The 15,992-nt window shown below is 42.9% G+C and overlaps 1 protein-coding gene across 1 annotated transcript in view; it reads right to left on the bottom strand.

Annotated features, from left to right (window-relative positions):
• MYO15A (myosin XVA) overlaps positions 1-15,992 on the bottom strand; it is a 761,224-nt gene that overhangs the window by 643,053 nt on the left and 102,179 nt on the right. Inside the window, exon 8 of the mRNA XM_069212299.1 lies at positions 126-131. Coding sequence (XP_069068400.1) covers positions 126-131 — 6 coding nt within the window. The remainder of the gene's footprint in view (positions 1-125; positions 132-15,992) is intronic.

Below are 15,992 nucleotides of genomic sequence, written 5' to 3'. Positions count from 1 at the left end.
ACTGTGCAGTGCGTTTTGTCCCTTCACGTCAGAGCTACTGTAATGTCTTCCTACGTGGGACCACCATGCCTGGATGGCGGGTCTGGGTAGGGATAATAAGTTGGAGCTGGCCCTATGCACGTCACTTTGACCTGATGGCCCTGTGGTTCAGACAGCTGTGAGGTCAAAGTACACAACTGCGGAGCCAGGCGAGGCTATCTCGGTGGAAACCAAGAGTTTCCCTTGATGGAACAGAGCAGGGGATCTGCGACTTTGGTGATGCTTGCAATGTAGATTTATGGCGGTGCTCCTGCTCTGCCAAACTTTACTTAACCCCATAGCCTGAGGGGTGTGAAATGCGACAGGTGGGATAAGAAAGAATGGAAGATGAAAAACAAAAGAGGAACGGGTTTCTTTAATACAGAAATAAACCACAATGGCCGAAACAAAGTTATTCTGAGTAGAGGAAGTGTAAATGTAAGGTTGCAGGGAAGTTACAGTTTTTTATGTTATGTTATGTTATGAAAATGTATAGAGGGCATAGCTACCCGAGGCCTCCCAGCGCTATTCAGAAATAACCCCTAAACAACCCAAAAGTTAGCAATTGATGGTGAAGTAGAAAGGTACTGGTGATTTGTGCAGATCCAGGCAAAGTGATCAACCAGAGAAGCAAGGAGAAGAAGGTATGAATATTTAAGCAACTACTAATGCAGGATATTTTGATTTTTGTGACTTCGGAAAAGAAACTGACCACCTACTTCATGCACTTTAGCACTATAAAAGGACCCACACTTCAGTTTATGACTATTCTTGGAGTCCTGTTTTCCAGCTAGGAGTCCAGAACGTGGTGGGTCACATTCTTTTTAGTGGGGGAATGATTCCTTCATATTTGGTAGGACACTTGATGAAGTGACTGCTGAGCCTAGAATAACTCTCCCACATATGAAAAACTCACACAGCGCATTACAAATGTTGGCTGCAGTGGGGCCATGGCAAAACATAAGTGGAATCCGGAACCCAGTGGCAGTAAAAGGATGACCAATATTTTGCAACTTATTTTACAAGGATTGAGAGAGACCACAGTGCTACTGCAGACCCCGGTACCTCTTCCTCAGATGAGAGCAATGGGCATGAGCACTGCAGGAAAACAACACAGTGGAAGCTCCTTAACCACTCTGCTGCATCGCAGAGCACATGGCTTGTGCGGTTTAAAAGGTCCCCGACCCAGCATCATCCACATAATCCACGTGAAAGTACAAAAGTAGGTTGTAAAACTACAATCACGTATCAATGGACTGAATGCTGAAGTTAAATGGAAACAAAGGATAAGAACCACACTTCATTCTCCAAGAAACAAAAGCTTTCTACAAGTCATCCTCACAAATACGTTCATATATCGACGGACACGAAAACCCCCTGAGTAACAAGAGTATCACTACTCACATTCTCCCAAAAATTTATATCATCTTATTATATGTGTTCCAGAACCACCCACATAGTTGCCAGGGAGGTTTATTTTAACTTTATAACATGAGCATTAACATCTAGTCTCAAGACAAACTTTAAGCGTGATTGCTTTGAAAATGTCTTTAAATATGATATTGACACTATGGCTTTAAACATATCACCAGCATGTTAGATTGTTGCAAATAGTAATTTGAAGATGGATGGAAGTTTCTCCACTGTGGGTTGTGCACAACTGACTGTGGGCACACACAAGTCCATGTGTGTTCGTGCCAACGTGCATATTGATTGTTGCTCTGGATGATAAATAGAAAACAAGAGCTGTCTCATTTATCAGCAGCCGCAAGGAAGGCAGCACTCAAAAGGATACTTCTATAGGCAAACTCTGCTCAGTGGTCTCCAGGCTCCAAGATGTTACCCCAGCGCCCCTGAAAGGTATCCTAGATGCTGTGGCATGGCTCGATCAAGGGCTTGAAGAAATGCAGCCAAATCACCCACACTTTAAAGGAGCTGCACAGGCTGTGCTTCTAGCCCGGATCACCTTCAAGACCAGCTGCATCACTAACAAAGTCCTTAACAACAATAAGTCAGCTTAGCTGGCAAAGGAACTAGCCACGTTTGGACACAACACCAGACCAAGAGCCTGGATAGTGCCAGACTGGAGGCAAAAGATTGCAAGAAACAAAAAAACGGAAGGCAAGCCTTCTTCGTTGATACTTCCAAAATCTGGAACACTATCATTATGGAAATAAGATAATTGCCAAATCTCTTTACATTTGAGAAAAAAGTTGAAGAAACCCCCCATTCATGGAGCATTTATCATTACCTACAGCCTACTCCAGATCTTCCCCTAGTGATTTGTGCTGAGCAAACATCAAGACATACATACTAACAGCACCCCTCTGAAAAGAATGGCTGCGAACTAGCACTGCAAAAATGCATGAGTGAAGTCACCAATGAGCCTGTGTCCCCTGTTAAGGCAAAAACACTGTGCAGCAAGGAAAATAACACAACTCCACCGTGAGTTTTCTGTAACAAAGAAGGATACAATGCCTATCGCACCCAGATGATTTTACCTTGTGAGAGAAATGCTTTTGGTAATGGTTTTTACTTGAGTACCACCACACCACGATGATCCTGAGGAAATGACATGGCAACTGGCACACCCTGTTTTCTTGGAGATTTCCTCAAGTCAAAAGCACTCATTTTCAAAGCATTGCAATGATGCTCAATGGTTGAAACTAACACTCCAAAGTGAATAGAAGTGCAGGAAGCCAGGTACGTGCATTCCAACTCTAAGCCCGACCTACAAAATAACTGATGATATGGAATGTGCATTTATGTGTAACTTCACTGGCACACGTCTTCGGACAGCAGTACCGAGCTTTATGCAGCGTAGGCGACCACGTGGGTACTTCACGTGGCCTTTTTAGCATTTCCCTAATCTACAACAGGCTGAATACACGGCTGCACACGAACATAACGGGGATCATTGGTTCCGAAGAATGCACATGGCCCCTTGTGGGCACACTGCAAGTGCAGACACGTGTCCACTTCCAGGCAGCCTGGGGTTGTTACAAGATGCTCTTCAGTTTTAATATTAGAGTAGGGAAGCTTGGTTAACGTTTCACTTAAAAACATATCAAATTAACATGCAAGTGTGTTAAGTTGCAGTAACAGATGCTGCATTGAACTATTCCAGAAGCATTGGCGATATTTATAACTCCTCCCTTTATCTCACCATAAAAGATCATCGCATGCCTCTGCAACATTTAGACACCAGCATGATTCAAGAGCCAGATGGTCCCTTGTCAGGGTTTCATGGGTGTATAAAGATCCCTATAAACATATACTAAATACGTGCTACCTTCGAAAAAAGGTAAATTAATTGGATCGTCTAAAATATGGGGCAAGTGCATGGAACTTTTTCAGGATGTGCTACTGTGATCTGACCGTCGGTAGATTCTAAGAGTTCTGGGTAGTACCCAGTTCAATCAATCAAGCAACACGTTTTATTCGTTTTTTGAAAAAACATGAAAGCACATAATTAAAAGCGTGCAATAAGTACAATACAGCATCTAATATATCTAAGAAAAGAACATATACATGCACCTAAAATAATCAGCAAATCACAAGGCACAATTTGGACAGTACACAATGAAACGCTCAAACATTTTCTAAAATACACGTACAGTTAGGCCATAACATTTGTATCCTTTGCAGTCACTATAGTGTTTAACTTACTCGGCAAAGCTTTGAACCCTTGAGTTTTAAAACAACAGTTTTTCCTATGCCACAGGACAGATTTAAAAAAAGAACTAATACAAGAACAGAAAAGGGGTGAACTTAGGCTCATATTTATACTTTTTTAGCGCCGCATTTGCGCCTGCTTTGTGACGCAAAAGCGGCGCAAACTTACAAAATACAATTGTTAATGTTAACAATGTTAACAATATAATGTTCAGTACATTATATTCTAACTCGTATTTCTAAACCAGGAGCTCAGGAGTCAGTCCCCACTTCTTAGACCTATTAACACAACAGGTCTGTTCTTAGAACACTGTAAGACTAATTATATAAACATCACATAGGCCTAAGGGAGGCAGAGGGTGTTCCAGTCATGGACATCCGGGACGAACACCATTCCACTGACAGCTTCGCTGATCTCTTCAGCTACCTGCGAAGATTGCTAACCAGACAACAGGCAGACCCTTGCCTACTGTTTCAGGTAAGGGGTTGGGATCCTTCCCTTATATTGGGAAAAGCAGCGGGTTACCACTGCTAAGCTCCCAGGTTTCTAGACATAAGGTGTAGGTAGGAATCTCTAGACTTTTAGGATCATACAAAATTGTGGGGTTGTTTATCTTCTTCAAACTGATTGCAAGAATGAACACTGATAATGTTTTATCTGCCTAATTATCGCAGCCCATTCTTTTTACAATACGATGCAACTGCTTCAATAAATGCATTGAAATACATTTTTACATCTTTATTCTGCTGTGGCGTGTGTGAGACTTTGGGTAACTCAAGAAAACAGGTACAATCCATTTATTATGGCTTCCCTGAGGAGACAGAGTGTCAGGTTTAGGTTGCCACAAATCACCTCATCCTTTTAAGGGTAGGTGAGGTGCTGCCGGCTACACAGAAGTTAGGTCGGCAGTTTCCAGACAGTGTGGGATCGACTCAGTCACTCACACTCGAGGTGCTGCCACCCTAAACACACAGTCTTATTACCAAAAAAGGAACCACACAACACAAGCCCTTAATTAAAGTGTTCCTAAAGTAGCCTATATAATCCTGAAAAGCAGTTAAAGGTGAGGCGAGCCATGGTGCAGACAAACTTCTAAATCTAGAGTCAGTAGCTTTTGGGTTTTTAATGGCTCTCTCCCACCTGAGCCGCTTCACAGCACACACCGGTGTCTGGGGTGGTACAGAGGGGTTTCTGTCTGAGGGGACCTTGTTAGAATTAGGGGAAGAGGAGCTAGAACCTAGGGTTTCAGTCCTTTTGGTTGACCTGCTTTAGGGAATGCCAGGAGCACCGTCACTTTCCAGCTTGAGCGATAAATGTCTCTCAGCCAGCTGAATCTCCTTATCAATAATCTCCACATCCCATTAAAAAAAAATCAGTGTTTTTTCCATCTATCGATCCATTGTGGTGATATTTCTGATGTGGGTGAGTCTTAACCCTGCAAGCTTGCACTTCTCCATCATAAAACAAAGGAGAAGAAAAAATTACCCAGACAGTGAAGAACACAGGAAGCAACTAGTAGGGGTGCAAATACGGTTGCCAACAGATCAGCAAGGGCAAAACCAAAACCAGAGATAAGCAGCAATCACTTATGAATATGTCCACAATACAAAGTGACCACGAGGGGGGACCGGATCTGGCCTATACTGGGCTCTAAGGGGCGCAGACCAGTTCTTTACTCGGGCATGTCCTGCACCACACAGGTCTTGCTGCACTTGAAAGTACTGAGAAAACAGTAGAGTTTCTCCTCCTCATCCTCCCACTGGGCTCAGTGGTGTACTTGGGGCTTGCAGTTACCCACAGTGGCAGCAAAATGCACGTCCGGCACCCGCAGCTCTTCCTGTGCTTTGAAGCACGCTGAAAACATTGGAGCCCTTTCTCCGCCTGGACTCTGTAGTGTATTCTGGGGCTCGCAGTCCCCCGCAACAACAGCAGAATGCCTATCCCACCCCTTAGGGTCTTCCTGCACTTAGAAGTGCACTGAAAAAAAGTGGAGCCCCTTCTTCTCCTCCTCCTGGGCTCTGTGGAGTGTTATGGGGCTTGCATTCCCCCACAGCAGCTCCAGAATGTGCATCCTGTTGAAACCTGATGCCTTCTGCCTCCTGCTGAGGTGCTTAGTTTGCTTGGGGGTTGTGCCCGGGGTGGGGGTGTGCACGAACAGAGGTGCTGGCCAACCTTCTACTGCTGGCAAGAAGAGTAGCGGCCCCCTATTACCTAGTGGTTTTCTCTGAGCTTTAGATAAACTGTCTAGCTGCCACAATGTAATACAAGGAGGCATTAACAGATGCCCTGGTATATGTGAATGTTGTGTTTCTTTTGGATAAAAATATTAATAAAAATATTAATAATTAGATCACCTGCATATACCCACATATACCCAAATAATAAGTTTAATTAGGGATTGTCAGTGAAAAGATTTAACCCTAGATTAAGGGAGTGAGAATCTGTGTACATAGGAGCAATAAGGACAGGAGAGTTTGAAAGGAGTGGCACATTGACCACTTCACTTTACAGGTAGTGACTGATGACCACATAAAATGTGCTGGGTGTGGGTGACCCCAAGATGATACTATGTGGATCAGAGTTTGACTTCCTTTGTAATTTACTAGAGAAAAGACAGAACAAAGGGCCATAGCACAGCTGCTGTGGTGCAGGAGTGAGACCAGCTCTCTAGGGACTCCCAAATCTCTCGAGAAGGGGTCTCCAACTTCTTCTTCAAAAAAAGCTACTTATGTTCAGTAAAAGTCATCCCAAGCCATTAATATTAGTGAAGCAGCAGTGATCACCCTATCCAAGACTGTCAGCATTGATCAAATTGGTGCATTAGGCTGAACTGACAGCAGTAAAGAAAAAAAATAATTTTCATTTTGCAATACCGCTAATGTGTGATACACAAACAGCCCACTGCTACTCCCCTGGCATCAAGGTAATAATGTAAGCAATACATTTCTCTTACTTAAATAATAGCTTTAAATGCATTTTGAAAATTCAGCCACTTTTCTCTAAACAACACCTTATGAATACTGAAAATACACACATTTGAATATAGAATATGTGATTTTTAATCTATGTATACATATAATAATTCACCCAAGAAAAAGCATCTGTAGTTGGGCTGCACACAGAAGAGCTACTCAAAGGGAGCTGGAGATCTACTGGCAGCTCACGATATAACTGTGGAGACGCCTGCTTTCAGCCCACTGCAAACGAATATCTGTGAGATATGGAAGACTTAAGGTCCCACAGAACATTCTGACATGGGCGGGGGGTTCTCATCATTTTGTGTTATGCCACTGGTAGAACACACAGATTAGATACAGGCTGTAACATGCATGTATGTTCCTTCAATTTATAGGGAAATCAAGTGTCAGTCTAGTTAAACTGTTCCTCTCACGGTTTAGAAGGAAGATCTCCACAGCACTAGTGCCAGTTTGCAGTCTGGTGCAATTGTAGAAACTGAGTCTTTCAGTAAAGAGAAATTTGTCTCCAGATTAGGAAAGCAGAGTCAGAGAAAATAACACCCTTCAAGCTATAGGTGCAGAAAACGTAGAAGAAAAGAGGTTCATGGGGTTCAGAAGAATCAGTAGAGGCAGCATGCCAGAGCTGATGCATTCCAAGTAAAAACAAGGAACTTGACAGAAAGCTAAAATATCCTACTTGTTGCACCATGGCCCATACTTACTAAGCCTTTGCGTTGTTCTTGAATCACCTTGTGCGATGCAAGGTAACGCAAAGCCTTAAGTATGATTTACGGTGCCACACAACAGGTGATTTTCCCAGCCCTGCATCACTTAGAAAAGAAAGATAGTACAATGCAGTGGCTTGAGCTGTGTTGCATTACATTTCGTAGTGGTAGGCGTTCCATGGGTTGAGCATGGGCGTTCCTCTCCATTCACCCATGGAGTTTGACACAATCCCAGATTTACTGAAATTAGTAAACCCGCCACCCTTACCATGGCATAACAAGGAGAAATATATTTATTTTGCCTCGTTATTCCCACTTTTTATGTGTGATGCGTTCTGCCTTACATACAGAAAGAGAAAACTGCCTCTTACGATTGTTTTTGTGCAGGAAGGTATCTCTTCCTACATTAAAAACAGTCCTGCCCATAACACAGGCACCCTTGAATCAAAGTGGAAGGGAGCCTTTGTAGATGCCTGGCAGCCTCAAATGCACCAGCACAGGCAGAGAGCCGAAAAGCACCATATCTTACTGAATATGTCGCTGTTCAGCCATCTTAATTCCATCCGTCATCCATCCATCAGTCCTTCCGCTCCTCAATCCATTTAACCACCGATCCATTCATCTATCTTTTCACCTTCCCATCCATTCACCCACCCATGGTGCTGTTTGCTCTTTCTATGTGCCTTTCTCTCGTTTTCTCTTTGTCTTTTCACCCCTTTTATTTTCTCTCTTTCTGTTTCCTTCACTGTACTAGTCTCGTTGCATCCTTCTGCCCGTGCCCTGAGCTTTGTAAAGGAATTCCAAGACAGTATTATATGAACTTCTGTCTGATAAGCGGCTCATTAATTAGTCAACAATTCAATGCGACCTATCATAACAAAAGACTGGGCCCATTAGCAACCATGCTACAGACGGGCACGACGCCACGTTAGGAAAACTGAGACTGAAAAAAGTACGGTGCCAACAGGTCTACCATAGATAAATATTTCCTTACATCGCTTTCGAACTTTAATTGCTGCATTCAGCCAAGCTCATTCCCCACATATATTAGGACTTCGTTAGTTTACTCTTCTACTTCTAGTCTTACCATATTTTAAGAAAAAGTGATTTACAGTGAGGTTAGATGCAGATCAAAATTTTTGTACGTGAATATTATGTAAGGGGTGATTTTACAAGTCTACATTTTGGAGTAAATATTTTCGAAAAAAATATTTCAAATTTTGATTTCACTTGCTGCAGAAACAATATGGTGGGATTAGATCAAGTGTCTTTTGGCGGGTTTCCTAGGGACATTTACACTTTTCCATCATAAATAGCATTTAGATTTTTTGGACGGTTTGATCGAAATATTGATAGCATTTTATGTCCCTTTTAAATTTAAAAACTTCCATGAAACATTAATAACATAAATATGTTTGATCCAACGTCATTTACTTTTGAGCGTGCACCAAATATTTTGTTAAATGAACGTTGCCCATCGCCCAATGAGAATGAAATAGATCACATTTTACGTACACATATATACCTAGTCAGGAGCGTCTCCTCCGCAATGGCGGACAAGCATCTCCCCCTGGCTAAGAGCCAGCAGCAGAAAATTAAAATGATACTTAAATATTGTTTTATTTTTCTGCTGCTGGCTTAGCCAGCGTGTGAAGGGAGGGGCGGGGCTGGGCCATGGGAGGTGGGATAAGGAATCAAGTGCACTAAGTGCGCATGTGTGGTTGGCATGTGCACCTAGGTTTCTAAAGCCCGGTTGTGTACAGCCCGGCTGGAGAAACGGCCCAGGCCCCAGGTTGTGTCTGAGCGGCAGTCCGAGCTGCTCTGACCAATCCTGACTCTGCTTTCATGCTAGGTTTAACATGAAAGCAGCGCCAATATTGCTGGGGAGCCTGTTATGGAATCCAAGTGAATGCTGGGACACCAGAACAGGAAAGAAGCGACAACTGAGGCGGCAGGAGACAGAGGCAGCGGGAACAGTAAGTCTTCGTTTTTTAAACATTTTATTATTTGTCCCCCCCAATCCTTCTCGCCCCTGCCCCAGCCCCTGATATTTGCGATGGCCGTCGCTGTGCCTAGTGTTCAAAATGAGTCTTTCAAATTGATGAGAACATATATAGTGTAGTGCAATGATGTAATCATAGTTTTCAAACATTTCTGGATTTCCATTATTATTCCTATATCCTTTCTTTCTGTAGCTTCCTACATAGCAATGGGCACCAACATTTATCTTATCCTTCCGAGCATTGCTCTTACCCTTGTCACCTCACCCTAACTTCATATCTGCATGGCACTTCTCTGCCTGCTCAACTATTTCTTATTTCACTCTTAGCTGGATTCCTTTTCTTCTTTCAACCTAAATGCAGCTGCGTCAGTCCATCCGTTCCCTGCCCAATTTGCAGTGGAGCAGCAGCATCCTCCCTCCTAATTTTCACAACCATCCCAGATGACGCTCATCCCAACACTCAATCCTCCTACAGTGCTGGAATAATTTAGAAATATGTACCTGCTCCCTGTGATCTCACACACCATCCTCTTCACAGCTCAGATGAATCAGCTCTGCTGGCGGCTGATAAGCTGAAGTATCACTTTCTTCTCACCTCAGTCTTTCGTCTCAAACACATCATGTTTGCCTTACCAAGTCGTCCTCTATTCCCTGCTCACCTGCTTCTGCCTCTGGCACCTTCATAACAACTTCTTCATTTGTGGCTCATTTCCTTAACCCTCACTAGTGCCTTCTAGCATTTTGTCATCTCTGTTTTCACTTCCTCCATTATATCTTACTACTGAGTCCAGCGTCGCCGTACTGATAGCAGTGATGCTGAAACAATTTTCAGAGTTTGGGGTGCAGGCATTAATGTTACATCACTGAAGTCATCAGGATTTTGAAAAAAGCGTCACACACAGAACGTGTGCCACATGTATTCAGCAGAAGACTGGTAAGCGTGTGGTATGTAGCTGGTGGTGTCTTTTAGTAGTATACTGTCATTTACGGTCAGCACAGTGTCCAGTGGAATAGCCGCCAAAATTACAAAGAAAGATTGGTAAAACTATATAGCTCCCAAAGATAATATGTGGACATGAGGTTAAAGCAATGTTTCATTTGTGCATCATCAGATGTATTAATTTGTTTTGATCATATTATCATACTTGTTTTCGTCACACTTCAGACTACAAATGTGATTCAGTTGTTTTTTCCTAACTGCTGATATATTTTGAAGTAATTGTACAGGTAATTTGTACAGCTAATTTACAAGTATATATATTTTATTGTGTTAGAAACAAAATGACACCCTACAGCCTTACCTTTCACACTCCCTGTACTCCAGCAAGAATGTCATATAGTTCGTTTTACAATCGCCTCACTTTGCAAAGAAAAGTAAACACCAATCTCAATGTCAAAAGCATAAGCAGCAAGTTGTCAGAAAAGACAGCTTGAGATTTGACTACGTATATCAAGAGCAGCAAATATAATAAGATGAAAAAACTAAGATCATCTTTATCGCTCACTCACGTTCTGAACTTCGGCATGACTATTCTGGGGGTTCTACAGCACCCACCGCACCTCTTCTCGCAGCACCCATCACTGATGGACCTAAATTTCCTTCAGTTGATTTTTTTCAATTTTTCATTATTCTCACACTGTATCCTGTCCTTCCTTGCCTCCTGTGCTTTAAAATCTCTCTCTTCGTAGGCAAAAATGTCCAGACTCTTTGAACCACACTACGAATCTCTATTCTTAAAAGAACCCCTCAATTCTTCCTAAAAATGGCCAAAAGCTCTCCCAAAATATTAACCCTCATCCTCTTCTTTCTCCTATTGCCCCTCTACAGCCGGCCCTTCAGTCTGTCCCTAACGTTCTAACTTCTAAGCATCTCTCCAAATGATTCTCTCTCCTCATTCTTCTTATACTTTCTACAGCTTTTAATAGTGTCGACCATTCTGTTCTCTTTTTTTTTCTTGAATTTTAGTGCAGCTGTTACTATCTTATCAGTTTATCTTCCTCATCATACCGCTTTTCAGTTTTCAAAATTGCTGCATGTAGTATTCACAGTTTAATACCTATAACTGCACTAACCTAAATCCTACCCTGATAGCTACCTATCACGGGTGCTGATAGCCTCTTGCCCTTCTAACCCTACAAACTCTCCCAGAGCCACCAGGCACCGATTTTGTAATCAATTTAGGTTGCCTGGTGCATTATTAATCGATATCTCATGTGTCATAGGTACGTCTCTCCTATGCAGCCTCTCAGATAATACTGGAATGGGGTCTCATCTGGGATCTGTGAGCGTATTGTGTTCTGTTATACATTGATTTGGTAAAGCACTCATAAACAGAGGTTTCTTAGCACTTGGACCGAAGAAAACAACTTTCCTGGCACATGAGGCTGAGCTAAGATCAAAGCATTTCAAATTTTTGTAATTAGGACTGAGAAGCTAGAATCACCTAATCTTCATTTGTTAAATCAATGAATAAGCAGATTAGCTGTTGAGGAGTTTAGAGTTTCAATGCAAAGCATCTTTTTAAACATTTGCTGATTAATTGTGGTGCATGTTCATATAGAGCCAGCTTAACTCTGCAAACAACTTTAAAATGCATCTTTTTGCGAATAGGAAGTTTTTCTAAGAAAAGGGTAAGATGACCAAAGCGAGTGACACCTTGGCCTGATTTAGATATTGGCGGATGGGTTACCCAGTCACAACGATGATGGATATCCCGTCTGCCGAAATCTAAATCCCATAGGAAATAATATGATTTAGATTTTGTTAAAAAGTATATCAGTCACCGTTGTGACAGAGCAACCCATCCGCCAATATCTAAATCAGGCCCTTAGTATCAGTTTGACTGGAGTATTCTTAATGACTTACATTCTGTTAAAAAAACAAGTTAGAGGACTTGCATGTGAGGAACTGGTGAAGTCAAGTGCAGAACCAGGGAAGGTTGAACAACCCCTCCTCTATGGCGTTCACTGAGGTATGCAGTGATTTTCATTAGCAGTTTGAAGTGGTTTGAATATGTAGTTATCTATAAAATGATCTGATTTGGAAGTGAAAGTTCTTCATCCACCCTGATTTCTAGGCATTTAAAAGATTTCAAAGGCATTAGAAAAAGACTCAATTCAGTTGGCCAAAAAAAACATTAAGACATAGATTAGCATGGCAAGTAACGGCCATCAGCTTTGTTTTACTCTTCGTGGCATTTGAGATAATTACTGCTTCTTCAACCACAGTTTCATACATGGATTATAGTGAAGACTGGATGGAATGTCACTGTTAAGGCTGACCAGGAGCTGGATATATATATATATATATATATATATATATATATATATATATATATATATATATATATATATATATATATATAGATAGATATATATATATGTATTTTTTTCACTGAAAAAAATCAAAGGTTACAGGGACGTTGTATTTAGGAATTAGCATTTAAAAAACCTTAGAAATTCATTAAAAAACAAAGGTTCTAGGGACAATATAGTTAGGTACAGAATTTACACACAAAACTATAGAAATTCAGCTGTTATAGTTATTTCACGTAACTACAGCTTGTGCCCCAAAGTAACTATAACTTGGGCTCCCGCCATGCACAGTTTTCTCATTGATAATGTAACAGCAAATGTTGCTGAGATATTATCAATAACGTCATATAAGATGCTATGAGTGTTGTAATGTGTGGGGTAATAAGCTGTGCATGGCAAGAGAGCGAGTTATAGGTACCTTAGGGCATGAGTTATAGTTACTTGAAATAGCTCTAACTATAACAGCTGAATTGCTATGGTTTTGTACATGTACATTCTGAACCTAACTATAATGTCCCAGTAACCATTGTTTTTTAGTGAATTTCTAAGGTTTTTTAAATTGCTAATTCCTAACTATCACGTCCCTGCAACCTTGTTATTTTCAGTGAATTTCTTCGTTTTTTTAACACAGTGAGAAGTTGGCCAGGTCCTGCGTCCAAGCCTCCACGTGCAGCCAACCCTACATGTAATCCTATCCAGGGTGGGTGAGTGAGTGTGTAAGTGGATGTATTTTTTTCCAATGAGCTCCGGATCAATGGATCCTACGTGAATTTACACTGGGTGCTGCACTGAGACCCATGGTGGATCCACATATCAGCCCAAAAAGAATTGTGGGCACATTTCTGCCTCAGGGACCCCTCCATCTTTCCTTTGCAGCCAGTAAGTACTTATAGTTAGGACCTGGTTTCCATAGGAAGAATGTTTTTGTTTTGCCAATGACTTGACAAATCTTCACAAAAGTTTCAAAATGCATATGACAGTCGTCTGAGCTGCTGTCCTGAAAGCTTCAGGGTGTTTTGTCAAGCGGGGCTTAGAAAAAGTCAGGGCCCCAAAACGCGTTTTGCCCATTCACTTTCTCATAGGGTCTTTAGACACACGTACAGCCCAAACTGCTGAACGGAATAGCACCAAACTTGGCAGGAAGCTAGATCTTGGTGCACAGATAGTTCTGTTTGTGATTTGGTATGAATCTGTTGAGTAGTTTCTTAGATATTAAAGGTTAAAAAATATTGATATCTAGGGATGCTGAGGATCCGCGGATCTCAGTGATCTCATGCTGAGATCTGACTGGCTGCCAACGCTTCAACAAGGAAGTGTTGGCAGCCAGTTTGGGACTTGGCTTCAGCTGAGTCCCAAAAACAAAATGCCACAAAAACAAAAGGGGCCAGAGTAGGAATGCCCTGAGCCCCTAGCCGGGTTTCAGGCGTCCCTCTAGGGCTCCGTCAGGGCTGAAAAGTATTCATTTTATTTCTCAGAAACATCCACAGATGGATTCACAGATTTTTCTGAGATTTTTTTTAAAAGGCAAGGTCTTCTGCGCTGTAAATGTATTTGGCCCATGGGTGAGCCATGTCCCGGGGGCATTAGGGGCTAAAAATAGGAGGGGGTGCACAGGGCCACCTCCCTGGGGCTAAACATAATAGCTATGCAGGGAGGGTGCGGCCCCCCTGTGCCCCGGAGGCCATCACCTCCGTGGGCCAACATATTAAAAAATGAATAGTGAGTCCTGTGGACCTCTCCGGGCCCCGGGGACCACCACCTCCCTAGGGCCAAAGAGAAAAGAAGGGGGGGCACAGCACCCCTCCTAGGAGCCATACATGGAACTGAGGACCACCCCTCTCCAGGGCCAACTCCTGCTACCTACCGAGGTACTCACCCTTGGGAGGTAGCTGTTTGCTTTTGCTTTAAAAATGCCCCCCCTTGCTGAAAACAGAGTTTAATCTATTTCCCTGCCCTCTAACATGCAGACAGGTAAAGTGATGAAAACATTGCTCCTGCACGCAGGGAGCTGCTATTTGCAGCAGCTCCCTCTGTGCTGGAGCAATGCTAGCTCCCCGCAGGAGACAGGAGACAGCTGTGACCGCTGAGGACTTCAGGCTCTTCCGGCAATCCCCATAACTTTATACTGGGTGCACTTGGCACCCAGGAACATGTGCCCCCCCCTTCTTTTCCAAAAAATGTATTTGGCCTCAGGGGGGTGGTGGTCCCCAGGGCCCGGGTGGCCATGGCACCCCCCCCTTAAATATATATACAATGTTGCCCCTTTAAGCTCCAAATCGGGTCAGCCATGAGTGCCGCGGGTTTTGGAGTGTGAAGTTGGTTTACCACAGAGCCTGGCCACAAGCTAACCCCACAGCGCAAGTCCAAAGGTCGTGTGTACCGCAGGGGTTGGTGTTGTTATAGGGGATTTGTTGAAGGACCTGGCCACCAGACTCTGCAGCCATCCCCCACTGCCCACAGCTGAAAGCTGTACATGGCACGCAGTTGGGTGGTGTAGTGGGGAATCCAACATGGCCACCATGAGGGGGCCATCAGGAAGGACAGATAAAATATTAGACATTGTGCCTGGGTCCCCCGCGGTGACTGAATCAGACCTGAAGAGGAGGTGTTTAAAGATGGACAGCGAACAGGGAGGGGAGCATCATCAGTTAGAGGAGACAAAGGAAGACGCAGATGTTGAACTGAAAGAAGACACAGTGCCTGTGAAGAGGTAGTAGGAGGGAAACAGTGAGAAAACACCAGAGGAGGGCCGGGACCTGCATACCTCGGAAATCTATGACTGGAGGAGGAGACGTGACCAGCGGAGGCCCAGGAGTGCGACCGGAAAATGAGCCAAGAGGACCTGAGTTCTGTGGCTTATACCCCAAGCCGTGGCCTGAGGAAACTTTGGGATTCCCCTTTCTTTGCATGTTTGTGGGGGTGCCAGGGAGGGTTGATTTAAGGCAACAATAGCTTGCATCCTCGCCATGCACTGCTAATTACCACAGATATTACAGCACTAATGACATCTTTTATAACACCATTGATAATGCCACTGTAAAATTTTCAGTAAAATTATTGATGAGAGAATTATGCGTGGCGGGCTTGCGAGTTACAGCTACCTTAGGGCACGAGTTATAGTTACTTGAAATAACTCTAACAGCTGAATTTCTATAGTTTTGTACATTTAAAATGTGAGTCTAACTATAACGTTCCTGTAATCTTTGGTATTCTAAGTTCATTTCTATGTTGTTTTTTAATTCTATTTCCAGAAATAGAATGAAGCTGAAGCCGAGTCCCAAGATGGCTGACAACACTTC

The sequence above is a fragment of the Pleurodeles waltl genome, chromosome 10 (assembly GCF_031143425.1).
Source record: "Pleurodeles waltl isolate 20211129_DDA chromosome 10, aPleWal1.hap1.20221129, whole genome shotgun sequence".
Taxonomy (NCBI): Eukaryota; Metazoa; Chordata; class Amphibia; order Caudata; family Salamandridae; genus Pleurodeles; species Pleurodeles waltl.
Note: the sequence above shows the minus strand (reverse complement) of the source record. Positions and strands in the feature narration are given on the sequence as shown.